Source organism: Procambarus clarkii, chromosome 51, assembly GCF_040958095.1.
Source record: "Procambarus clarkii isolate CNS0578487 chromosome 51, FALCON_Pclarkii_2.0, whole genome shotgun sequence".
NCBI classification, from domain to species: domain Eukaryota; kingdom Metazoa; phylum Arthropoda; class Malacostraca; order Decapoda; family Cambaridae; genus Procambarus; species Procambarus clarkii.
Window position 1 is genome coordinate 3,998,715 of NC_091200.1, and position 13,920 is coordinate 4,012,634.

A 13,920-nucleotide genomic window follows, 5' to 3' on the forward strand; every position below is an offset into this window, starting at 1 on the left:
CGCATACATCCCCAGGAAGCAGCCTGTAGCATCTGCTTACGTTATTTACTGCTAGGTGAATAGGCGCATCAGGTAAGAGAAACGCTGCCTATTTGTTTCTGCCACGGCCGGGAATAGAACCCGGGCCCAAAAGGCTATGATCCCCGAACAATGTCCATTTAGCGCCGCGGGGTCCAGCAACGCCCGTGTGTGTGTGTATTTACTATTTGTATTAAATATTTGTGTCTGATCGTGCTATTAGCTCTTGGACCACGCCTTTCTAACCAATCTATTTTTCCTCTATTATATCTACTGTATATAGTTCTCTCTAACACACGCACGCGCACACATCCCCAGGAAGCAGCCTGTAGCAGCTGTCTAATTACCTGGTAGCTATTTACCACTAGGAGAACAGGGGCACCAGGGTGAAAGAAACTGCCCATTTCCTTCTGCCTCCACCTGGGATCGTACCCGAACCCTTATGGCTACGACTCCCGAGCGCTGTCCACTTAGCCACGAGGTCCCCGTGTGTATTCACCTAGTTGTGCTTGCGGGGGTTGAGCTCTGCTCTTTCGGACCGCCTCTCAACTGCCAATCAACTATTTCTAACTACTACTAATTTTTTTTCACACCACACACACACACCTCAGGAAGCAGCCCATGACAGCTGACTAACTCCCAGGTACCTATTTACTGCTAGCTAACAGGGGCATAGGGTGAAAGAAACTCTGCCCAATGTTTCTCGCCGGCGTCCGGGATCGAAACCGGGACCACAGGATCACATGTCCAGCGTGCTGTCCGCTCGGCCGGCCGGCCCCCATGCCCGCGTGCGTGTGCGTGTGCGCGTGTGCGTGTGCGTGTGCGCGTGTGCGTGTGCGTGTGCGTGTGCGTGTGTGTGTGTGTGTGTGTGTGTGTGTGTGTGTGTGTGTGTGTGTGTGTGTGTGTGTGTGTGCGCGCGCGCGCGCGCATACTTCTTGAAAGGCAAGGTTAGAGTGTTGCGTCACAGGAATGAAGCACCATACTGACGCCAATACCCATCACCTCGGGGCTCCGCGCCAGTGTTTATCCACTGCCAAATTCGCGCCCTTGAAAACAGTTGCCAGGGTGGCAGTGGGGTAGAACAAAGGTTGCTCTCGGCCCACCAATCGGCTCATGCCACGTAAGTACTTCCTGTTGACCAACCAATCAACATGGGTTGACATGTCGTGGTAAGTACATGGTACATACGTGATACCACGTAAGTACCCGACATGTAAACAGGCAAGAGCACAATGGAATCACACTAACGTGATGTATCAACACGAAAATCAGTAGGAGCCGCCAGGATTCAAACCCACACACTTGCTACCCCCAAACCCACGCCCAAGAGGATTGAGTTGAACCCCAGGTTGCGTTGCTTTTGACCATGTCTTGATGTAGTGGTCTAGGTTGTGGGCTTGAGAGTATAAGTGTGCGGGGTTCGAATCCTCATTATGGCTCCTACTGATTTCCTCAACATGCAAGAGTGGGCTCCCCAACCTTGCCTTCGCTTACGATTTACTTAAGAGTTTTTTTCATCTTTGGAAACATTTACATTTGTGCGCATTAAGTGTCTCACTTGTTTATTGGCACATGATACTAACATGTCAAGGTGGCCATACACGTCTTATGAGGCTGGAGACACTCAGGTAGGCCCCTGGTGGCACCCAGCAGCTGGTGCCAACGAGGGCAGACATGGCATAATTTCCCAGTCAACTTTAGCCACAGATCACGTACCTGCAAGTTGATATCGGTACTCAAGAGTAACCACGCGAGAGACGCTTAAGTAATGTGTGGTACTGAACCTGACATTGAATAGTGTTACACTGTGAACCTTGCTAACTTGCGCTGCCTTCACGATCATGACCATCCATTTATCTGACATAAATACACCTGAGAGTCAAGATGGAGAAACCCGGGCAGACTTAGCTAAGGAAGACATTCAGTACTCACGGTGAGACTATCACCAGCATGAGTACACTGTACGCAAGTTACTGCACGACTTAACGTATCAGTTAACACTACATATATATAACAAAAAACGTGGGACAAGCGCATCAATGGATTTGGGTCTGTTGACCCAGGAATAAAAAACGAGAAGATAAAAAGGGATGAGCTATTCTTAATTCAATTGATAAGCGAACATATTGTGTTTTGTTGCAAGTGATGTGTGGGCGAGGCACGGGCGGACGGGCGGGGTGGCAGCAGGTTGGTTGAAGGGCGCCAGCTGCCCGCCAGATGGTCCCGTCTGGCACTAGTCCATACCACCGGCACCGGAGGGGAAAAAATATATATCCATATTTGCAACAGTTACGGAAGGTATTCACCACGGCGCTCCGCAGTGAACGCGTACTTCAGAGGTCCCAGTGTGTGTACATACGCCAGACCCCAGTAACACACCTCGGTGTAGGCGTACGGCGGACTTATGTGAGCATCAGAACATAGATTGACATCAAATAGAGCAGCATAATTTCAAATATACGCGCGCACGCACACACACGCGCGCGCGCGCACACACACACACACACACACACACACACACACACACACACACACACACACACACACACACACAACCCCTAGCCAAAGATATACTTAATCTTTGCTCTCTTGGCTCCCAATAGCTTCTTTGAGAGAAGCCATCATCTTACATAATTCCCCCCCTCACCCCCCCTCTTTCTTTACTCCTCTCACTTTTTCTCCACCCTACCCCCTTCCCCCTGTCTCTCTCTCTCTCTCTCTCTCTCTCTCTCTCTCTCTTACGCCTTTCGCCGTTAACTTTACATCATAGTTTGAAGAGTTGATTTTACTTTCTCTGCTTAAGTGGGTTGGTAGGGAAGATGGAATAAAACTTTTCTGCTCGTCTCGATCTCTTAGTCCCAAGATGCACCATTTGTAATCAATTCATAAATTTCTGAATATACATAGAAATAATTTATAATGTGTTTCATCTGGTTTATGACTATGCTGGTGCGCACAAGGACGGACGGACACACACACACACACACACACACACACACACACACCGGATCACAAGCGTGTCTCACTCTCCCAAGATTCGTGTAAACATACCAAAGGAACACGTGATCAAAGAGCCTGTTGTGCGCTTCAGTGTTGTAACTCTGAGGGTAATATGAAGTTCTTTGCCAGGAGACAGGTGAGCACTCACGTGACTTACCCAGGAAGCGACCAACCACCTCACCAGAGACCCGGTGCCACATGCCGCCACCACCATAGTCACGAACACACCCCATCCTCCACGCCGTGCACCCTACACACACCATTGGTGTTCAAGTTAGACATGACAGTGAGCCCTTATACGCGCGCGCGCGCGTGTGTGTGTGTGTGTGTGTGTGTGTGTGTGTGTGTGTGTGTGTGTGTGTGTGTGTGTATACATACTGATATTTAAGATTTTACCCAGCACATCTCAGCCTCATATTCATCACCTCACATATGGATCTAGAAGTTAGGTGTCAGTGCATCAGTAGAGTAAGGTGGATACCTGAGAAAAAAACAGCAGAGTATTTCAACGATTTAGAATCGTATCGAGGCAAATTTGATATCTTCGGCACCACTACGATGGTGGGTGAGTTGAAACAAGGGGTTATCAAGACTTCATCGTGAAATCCGAGCCTCACTTCGCCTATTTAAAATTGAAAACCTACCTTTTCCTCCAGGTAATAATGATGAACGGCGAGTCCCAACTTCAACCTTCCCTAAACAGGTCTTCCACAACACCCTAAAGCTAGAAATATTCCAAGGCACACGACTAACTACACCTTGCGTGGAGATAAAGACTACATTAACTACACCCAACGACTAGTGGTGGCATAAAGCACGGTCTGGACTACACCCGACGGAGAGAATAAAAGGCAGCCACTAAGCTACACCCAGGAGCTAAAGTGCACGTAATACACCACACTTTGTCAGTTGTAGTGTATGTGGGAACACACTACAGATAAATGCGCTATTCCCCAAACCTAATGGGAATACAAAGTACCCCCCTAGCTACTAGGTCTACAAAGTACCCCCCTAGCTACTAGGTCTACAAAGTACCCCCCTAGCTACTAAGTCTACAAAGTACCCCCCAAGCTACTAGGTCTACAAAGTACCCCCCTAGCTAGTATGTTTACAAAGTACTCCCCTAGCTAGTATGTTTACAAAGTACCCCCTAGCTAGTATGTTTACAAAGTACCCCCCTAGCTAGTATGTTTACAAAGTACCCCCCTAGCTAGTATGTTTACAAAGTACCCCCCCTCCGGAGCCGGTCGGCCGAGCGGACAGCACACTGTACTTGTGATCATGTGGTCCTGGGTTCGATCCCAGGCGCCGGCGAGAAACCATGGGCAGAGTTTCTTTCACCCTATGCCCCTGTTACATAGCAGTAAAATAGGTACCTAGGTGTTCGTCAGCTGTCACGGGCTGCTTCCTGGGGGTGGAGGCCTGGTCGAGGACCTGGCCGCGGGGACACTAAAGCCCCGAAATCATCTCAAGATAACCTCAAGATAACCCCTAGCTACTAGGTTTACAAAGTACCCTCCTAGTTAGTATGTTTACAAAGTACCCCCCTAGTTAGTATGTTTACAAAGTACCCCCCTAGCTAGTATGTTTACAAAGTACCCCCCTAGTTAGTATGTTTACAAAGTACCTTTAGCTAATTTGGATGTTTATTCTCACGTGTATCTCTGATACAACCTACACACTTCTGTTTTTGGTATCGCACAGCACTACCTCACACACCGACCAGCACCACCTACACCCCCTGATACACCCACGTACACATCACACTAACACCACTGATACAATAACTTAAATATCATCACTATCACACCACTGATACACCGAGCTACACCACCAGATCTACACCCACACCACGTACACCACCTAGCACAGTAAGTGGCAAGTGATCCCTGATCAACCAGTACCACACCCTCGAGACACCCACTAATACACTACCTACACCTCCCACACTCACACAACTCCCGCCTCGTAAAGCACAAAACCAAAATTGTAAAGGTACAAAGGTTTGCAACAAGATTAGTGCCGCCGGAGTTAAGAGGGTTAAGGTACGAAGACAGGTTAAGGGATTTAAATCTCACAACTATATAAGATGAAGCAGGTGATATATGATCGCGGTATATAAGATAGAGAAATGTACAAGATGGACAAAGAGAACCTCTTCAAATTGAGGGAAAATACGCAACCCGTTCTCGCACTTTCTTTAAGTCAATATTGACTTATTTAACAAGTGCATATGTGACATACTAATTTATTGTGAATATTTTAGTTTACCTTTAAAAGCTTCATAGAAAACACCGACCTTACCTAACCTTCTTAGTATGTTATGATAAGCATCTTATTGCTTCGTAATTACAATTATTACTTAACCAATACCTATAATAGGTTAAGTAATAATTGTAATTACGAAGTAATAAGATGCTTATCTTAACATACTAAGAAGGTTAGGTAAGGTCGGTGTTTTCTATGAAGCTTTTCAAGGTAAACTAAAATATTCACAATAAATTAGTATGTCACATATGCACGTATTTAATAAGTCAATATTGACTATAAGAAAGTGCGAGAACGGGTTGCAACACGACAGGAGGACACAGGTGGAAGTTGGAAACACAAATGAGTCGAAGAAATGTTAACTCGCGCCCTATACGGGTGGTCAGCAAGTGGGATACGCTGAAAGGAGAAGTTGTGGAAGCCACCTCCATGCACAGCTTTCTAGCCATATTCAATAAAAAATTCAACTGACAGGAAAGATCAATTATAACGTAACACATGTAAGGTTAGTAGTCGGGGCATAAAGAGCTAGATCTCGCTTCCTCTAAGTCACTAACAAATAACCACTATTCCATTCATTTTTTATGCCATTCCATTTTAAATCACCACCATTCTCCTCCAACACCATAACCTACACCACACAACCACGCCACCTACACCTTCCACACTACCTACACACCATCCACATCACCTGCACCACACCAATGACATCCCAACGCACGACACCACCACATCATCTACGGTTTAATCTTCATCAATCATCAATACATCATCACTACACCACACCACCAACACACACTCACCACCCCACCAACCACCACCACCACCACCACCACACACCACCAACCACCACCACCACCACTTAACTACTCACCAGTTTCTGCACTGTGGGAAGAGGAGCAGGCCAGCGGGGACGCCAGGTCCTTGAACAGCTCACCTGTAAAGATCCTCACAGTCAGTCGCCACTCACACCACACACACTATATACATTATCATCTATTTATATAGAAATATATATAAGGATACACAAGGTAAGCTGAATAGCTTGAGGAAGGACTGGTTTAACGTGAGGATGAGGAGGGGGAACTATCAGGAGAAAGCGCCAAGCCAAATCGACTATATAGCACTTGCAAAAGGTCAGGATAAGGATTTGGGATAGGACGAGGGGAAAGGAATGGTTCCCAACCACTTGGACGGTCAGGGATTGAACGCCGACCTGCATGAAGCGAGACCGTCCAGCCCAAGTGGACGCAGTAATGTATATGATGAAAAATAACAAATAGATTATAAAATGTTATACCTTGTGTTATCTTAAAGAGCAAGAACTGCCAGAGAATAAGTCAAAATAATGTCGCTGAAAACCAATAATCAACAAGTCTCAAATGAGGGTAACAAAGTGTCGGTCTGTCTGGACCAAATAGATCTGAATAATACTTATAAATGACATTTTCCACTCCACCTAATTTCATTATAGTTTTTGTTAAATATTGTCACGTTTCCCTTTTCTGATGATAGATATCAGATTAATTAAGTGCAATGTGTGTGTGTGTAGTTTAGACAGTCTTAAGGGCAAGCAAAGGCTTAAGCTACTCCATGTTTGGAAGTGTCTTGTATCATTACTTGCTTACCTTAATACAGGTCCAGAGTTCAACCTTCCCGCCCTGAGTCTGACCTGCCTGCCCTGTGCCTGCTCACCCTGCCCCTGCCTGCCCTGTGCCTGCTCACCCTGCCCCTGCCTGCCCTGTGCCTGCTCACCCTGCCCCTGCCTGCCCTGTGCCTGCTCACCCTGCCCCTGCCTGCCCTGTGCCTGCTCACCCTGCCCCTGCCTGCCCTGTGCCTGCTCACCCTGCCCCTGCCTGCCCTGTGCCTGCTCACCCTGCCCCTGCCTGCCCTGTGCCTGCTCACCCTGCCCCTGCCTGCCCTGTGCCTGCTCACCCTGCCCCTGCCTGCCCTGTGCCTGCTCACCCTGCCCCTGCCTGCCCTGTGCCTGCTCACCCTGCCCCTGCCTGCCCTGTGCCTCTGCCCTCTGCCCGCCGTAAGCTGCGGGCGTCAGCGTGTACAATTTAGTGTCTTTTGTCATGTTAGGTCGCGAGTCGCTGAAATGCACAAATTGAGATGATGACTTTAGATACTACTTGTTAGGTTTCTGAACGCTGACTTCGAACCCGGACAACTGGCTATCTCTCAACCAATTACTTGTACTTGCAATTTTTAGATTTAGCCGTTTCATGCATTGTTGGCTCTAGAATCATTTGGGAGTGAATAAGAGCATTGAAACGCTTTTTTGTGTCATGTAAGAGCGCGTGTGCTCGATCCGACCGATCGATCCTATGTTAGTTGTAGGATGTGTGTCTTTGTTGCTTTTTTGACCCAGCCTTCTGGGGGAAGACTTGCTGCCTATTGTGCAGTCGGGCTATGTGTACTTACACTAATGTACCTTGTTTAATATTATGTTCCTCAGGGTAGGATTATTTAAGACTCACTACTGGTAATTTTGCAATCAGTTCTTTTGAAGTGAATCTGTATAATGTACTTTTGTTTGTACTGAGTTAGCTAGATTAGATTATGAGTAACTCAATTCAATGTCTTCTTAAAACTTTGTTGTATGGGACTGTGGTCAAGTTAGGGCAGGACAAAATCAGGCAAAATTGTTCATACACCTGATTTTGCCTTAATTCCAGTCAAGGAGAGTTGTAACAACCAGGAAAATCTTCCTCATATGTGCCATTTACTCCAATTCCCTTCTCTTCCTCCTCGTCTCCCCCTTCATAGTTCCCTCTCCTGGGAGAGGTCAGGTCCCATGGGATCTTTACCACCTGCAGGGTTTTTAAAAGTGTTAACGGGTCATCTTGTAGCAAATATCTTAATGGGAACATTCCTTCCAAAGGTCATGCGTGACCTTAACTCCAATAGCTTAGTCCTTGCCCTTCATGCTCTCGCGCTCTCTCTCTCTCTCTCTCTCTCTCTCTCTCTCTCTCTCTCTCTCTCTCATTTCCCTAATTCTCTTTCTCCTCCACTTCTTGGCAACTATGATTAAGGGGTCAGGAAGTCTGACCTGACAAAGGGTTTGATCTTTTCTCCATAACACGCTGAATAGTATGTGTTGCCTGCCATTAGTTAAGAAATAGTCTGGTAAAAAAAAATTGTCAAAACGCCTGTTGCTGTTCTCCTCCTGTATGTAAATGTTACGTTGTTATGCTCCAGGTGTGCAGTTATGCTGTTACTGTACTGTCCAAAGGTGTAAATGTTTTTACTCTCCAGGTGTGTAATTGTTATGCTATTACACTCCAGGTGTATACTTATGTTCTTGTTCTCCAGGTGAAAAAGGCCATGACAAATGTGTGTGAGCGTGTACTCACCTAGTTGTGCTTGCAGGTGTTGAGCTTTGACTCTTTGGTCCCGCCTCTCAACTGTCAATCAACTGGTTACAGATTCCCGAGCCTACTGGGCTATATCATATCTACATTTGAACCTGCGCATAGAGTCTGCCTCCACCACATCACTGCCTAATGCATTCCACCTGTTAATTACTCTGTTAATGAATCTGTGGCTCATTTGGGTACAAAGTTTCCACCTGTGTCCCCTAGTTCGCGCCCCAAACATGCTAAATACTTTACGTTTATCTACCCTGTCAATTCCCCTGAGACGTTTATAGACAGTGATCATGTATTCCCTAACTCTTCTGTCTTCCAATAACGTGAGGTTCAGTTCCAGGAATCTTTCTTCGTAGCTCATACCTCTCGGCTCGGGGACTAGCCTGGTGAACCTTTTATAATTTCGTTTTGTGTTCAATGTGATACCACGACCAAGGGCTCGGTGCCCAAGACACGGTCAACACACAGTAATAATGGCGTGGACCGTATAATAAGTCCCGTCGTGTAGCTACTATACAAGATAATTACTTGTGAACAAATAAAATTGTAAAGCCAAGATCCAACAAAGCGCATCATTTCATTACAGTGACACGTTTGGAACACACTTTAACAGGATGGACTGAAAACATTACAAAAGTTCTGATTAAAAATCACAAAACGTGAACATCGTTAGCTGCAACGGTTATTTCCTGTACGTCATTACAAGTAGTTGCTGTAAGTGCCAGCATTTTAGGAGGATGGTTGGGAATAATTTCATATTTCGTCTTACAATACATCTGCGCCATCTCCTCGTAACAATACACTCTACGGCACTCGAACATCAGATTTCACTAATTAACCTTCCAGAAAATGTGTTTGAATTTCGTCAAGTACCCTGCCAACCCAGCAACGTCACACACAATATTGTGTTGTTACAGTGTTGTAATAGTTACAACATTAACGAAATATTGTAGTTATTGTATGTTTGATGAAGGACTCTACAACACCAAGATTATACTTTCAATCTGGAAAAATGCTGGTATTAATCCGAACATATCAGACAAGCATGAAGAAATAGACTTATAATAATTCCCTGGTAGAATATTACATACAGTTTATTGTCCATTTCTCAAGGGGAAGGGAACTATCAGGAGAAAGCCCCAAGCCATTTACGTCTATGTAACACTTGCAAGGGGATAAGGATTTGGGATGGGACGGGGGGGGGGGGGGGGGGGAGAATGGGTGTCCAGCCACTTGGACGGTCGGGGATTGAACGCCGACCTACTTGAAGCGAGACCGTCGCTCTACCGTCCAGGCCAAGTTGTTGGGCTGTCCATTTCTCAATTTCGATGAAATTACAACCTGCTTTTCTTAAATAATGCAGTTATGAGGATTTTGTCGACTAATTGTACAAAATATATTAACTATGTGATAAAATTATATAATCATACTAAAAAAAGATATCAACGATATTAAAAAGTGTACCATCGCGATAATATATCACCACCATAATAAAAAGATATCACACTGAAACCATCTCGATAAAGAAAATGGACTCCCAGGATCGACTCCAGATATACTCCAGTTACACAATCAAGTTATTAAAACTATATCATCAATATGTTAAGAAGATAACAGTACATACAAGATGGGTCTTCCGGGAGACATTAATTTTATTTATAAATACTGATCCTATTTATTGGTACAAAATACTCCCGCATACCAAACAAAAAGAGAGGATACTGCAAATATAAAATATCCAACCCCCAAAATATCCCGTAACCTTTCATCACAGAACAGTTAGAAGTCTCTAATCACTGGTATGTGGGTTTAACTGAGTCCTATAATCTAGTCTACAAACACTTTTGGCATATTGCAGAGCCATGTTTCTTGTATTTTTTTTACAAATCTGATTTGGCGAGAATACACATCCTTCCTCTTTAGGACTCGTGGGAAGTGTGAGATGCTGTTCATGCTGTTAGGTGCCATGGTACTTCGGAGGCCAGCTGCTGAAGACTTATGCCTGGCGCTCCGAGCTCACCAATTACCAGATTTTAGAAGCTGTGGGGGTAGCATGAGCCACCGCTCCTATAAAACTCCAAACTCCTGTGACTCATCCAAACTTCCTGAGCCCCAACATGCAGGGCTCTTTGACCTCTAGAGGTCCATGACATGTAAGAGTGGATAGTTAATTGGGACATGCCATCATCACTTCTCTTCCCCAGCCGAGGCGTCAGAGAATGAGGGATGAGGGTGTGAGTATGCTGCCTCCAACAGCTGGGTCGCCCTCACCCTACTGTGTAGAGACGCTTTACAATCCTCGTATACCTAAACTACTATTACTACAATAGTACAATTACTACTACACCTACTACTATATTACTACTGCAATTTCTCCATTCATATTCCTGGGTACTGAAATTCTCTGGCTCCGTCGAGTCTGAGTTCTGTGTAAACAGAAGCAGTAGCAACAAAAAAAATAAGAACCAGAGAGTTAAGAATCTTTCTCTCTCTCTCTCTCTCTCTCTCTCTCTCTCTCTCTCTCTCTCTCTCTCTCTCTCTCTCTCTCCAAACTTCTCATTAATATACATGTCAAAACAAACCCTCATTTTTCCCCAGCCGACTCTCCGAACACCTTAAATTTCCCCCAAACCTATCATCGAACCTCGAACTCAGGAAAACTTGGGCTATACCTCTTTCCTATCTAACCCAGACATCGACGTTGCCTAAACGAGTGACAACGATGAGGCATACACGCCATCCCTTACCGGCAACATAACTACAACCGCGTTCTATCACATACAATAGTGTATGCTCGTATGGTTGTATGGAGAGGCGATACACATGGAGAGTGATGGAGAGAACTTTAGGAGTGGCTACGCGAGCTGCCGGCAACAGCGCCCTCGGGAGGCCGTTGATCTGGGCGCCCTTCCCGCCTTCACCTCCAGGTATTCCCACCACAAAAGAGCATAACAAATTATAATGCTGATGGTCTAGCTTATGGAAAACCCGCTGGCGGCGGTGTTGCGGGAGCGCTGTTGTTGGTGCTAGGGATGGTGAGGAGGGTCGTGCAGTAACAATGACACTGGTGTTGGTATAATGAAGACTGAGGTTGGCATAACCGGTTTTATAATGATCTCTAACTTGCTGATGGTGTCAATGGCTCTGGCAGAGCCAACACTGGTAACTGCCTTACCTTAACAGCACTGGTAACTGCCTTGACAACAGTGGTGAAGGAGTCTTCGTAGGCAGCACAAAGCCAGCTTACACACACGCACAGTGACTAAGTACCCGCTGCACGGAGGTACACAGCTGCAAACGGTACGGACAATACCTTATCCTGTTTCTCGGTGACCGATCGTCCCCAGCAACCACGTGTCGCTTCCCAAGACCGATACGTTCACCGCCAAATCTCCCCCCCCCCACACCTGTTCCCCCTCTCCCCCCTTCCCCTCACACACCTGTTCCCTCTCCCCTCCTCCCCAGCCAAACAAAAACCCTGGGTCGACTCTCACTCTCACCAGGACACATTTCTTACAGTTTAGAGCAGAGTTTTCATCAATATCGGCCAGGTGGTCTCCAGAGGGAGAGGAGAGCGTAATATAGACCCCGGGAGCCTCGACAAACACTTCCACCTCCCACATTACCACTCTCCCGTCCTTCACAACAATTCAACCATGATTTTTCTCAAACTTTTAAGATTTTCCAATTCTCCATATATATATATATATATATGTGCCGGAAATACACGGAATGGATTGGATAATGTCGAAGCTAACTCCATGCAGAGTTTGGGAGAAAAATATCCAAAGCAAGTACATAGAATCATTGCATCAAACTGTGGATGCCTGAAAGCCGAAGCTAAGAGCCGATCTTCACTTCATCAAGTTCATCTGAGCAACAAGTGCACGCGCACACGTACACGCGCGCGCACACACATGGAGTACTATCGAGTATGAACTCTTAATTAATGTACAACATCCTCGTACAAAAACTTGTTCATGTTCACGAAGTAACATGAACAACATGCCCAGGACACCGAGAGTATAAGACTGTACTGGAGATGAGCAATACAGCTAGAGGATCAAACCACCACTAACTTATTCCTTGTTAATTAGTTACCATTCGTGGTATGTTCAATTACCTCCACAAGTTAATCATTGTCCCCACAAACTGTTCATTGTTCCCACAAACTGCAAACCAACCATGGTGGCTACAAGACGGGCACTATAAACCAACCATGGTGGCTACAGGACGGACGCTATAAACCAACCATGGTGGCTACAGGACGGACGCTATAAACCAACCATGGTGGCTACAGGACGGGCACTATAAACCAACCATGGTGGCTACAGGACGGGCGCTATAAACCAAGCATGGTGGCTACAGGACGGGCGCTATAAACCAACCATGGTGGCTACAGGACGGGCGCTATAAACCAACCATGGTGGCTACAGGACGGGCGCTATAAACCAACCATGGTGGCTACAGGACGGGCGCTATAAACCAACCATGGTGGCTACAGGACGGGCGCTATAAACCAACCATGGTGGCTACAAGACGGGCACTATAAACCAACCATGGTGGCTACAAGACGGGCACTATAAACCAACCATGGTGGCTACAGGACGGACGCTATAAACCAACCATGGTGGCTACAGGACGGGCGCTATAAACCAACCATGGTGGCTATAGGACGAGCACTATAAACCAACCATGGTGGCTACAGGACGCACGCTATATACCAACCATGGTGGCTACAGGACGAGCACTATAAACCAACCATGGTGGCTACAGGACGCACGCTATAAACCAACCATGGTGGCTACAGGACGGACGCTATATACCAACCATAGTGGCTACAGGACGGGCACTATAAACCAACCATGGTGGCTACAGGACGGGCACTATAAACCAACCATGGTGGCTACAGGACGGGCGCAATAAGCCAACCATGGTGGCTACAGGACGGACGCTATATACCAACCATGGTGGCTACAGGACGGACGCAATAAACCAACCATGGTGGCTACAGGACGGGCACTATATACCAACCATGGTGGCTACAGGACGAGCACTATAAACCAACCATGGTGGCTACAGGACGCACGCTATAAACCAACCATGGTGGCTACAGGACGGACGCTATATACCAACCATGGTGGCTACAGGACGGGCACTATAAACCAACCATGGTGGCTACAGGACGGACACTATAAACCAACCATGGTGGCTACAGGACGGGCGCAATAAACCAACCATGGTGGCTACAGGACGGGCG

General features: G+C 46.4%; 1 protein-coding gene across 6 annotated transcripts in view; it reads right to left on the reverse strand.

Moving 5' to 3' along the window:
* Positions 1-13,920, reverse strand: part of LOC123774590 (max-interacting protein 1) — a 739,857-nt gene that overhangs the window by 14,086 nt on the left and 711,851 nt on the right. For 4 of the 6 annotated variants that reach the window (XM_045768983.2, XM_069303894.1, XM_045768986.2 and 1 more), the window contains one exon: positions 6,161-6,223. The exons of the other annotated variants lie outside the window; for them this stretch is intronic. In XM_045768983.2, the coding sequence (XP_045624939.2) occupies positions 6,161-6,223 (63 nt within the window). The remainder of the gene's footprint in view (positions 1-6,160; positions 6,224-13,920) is intronic. 6 annotated transcript variants of the gene reach the window in all.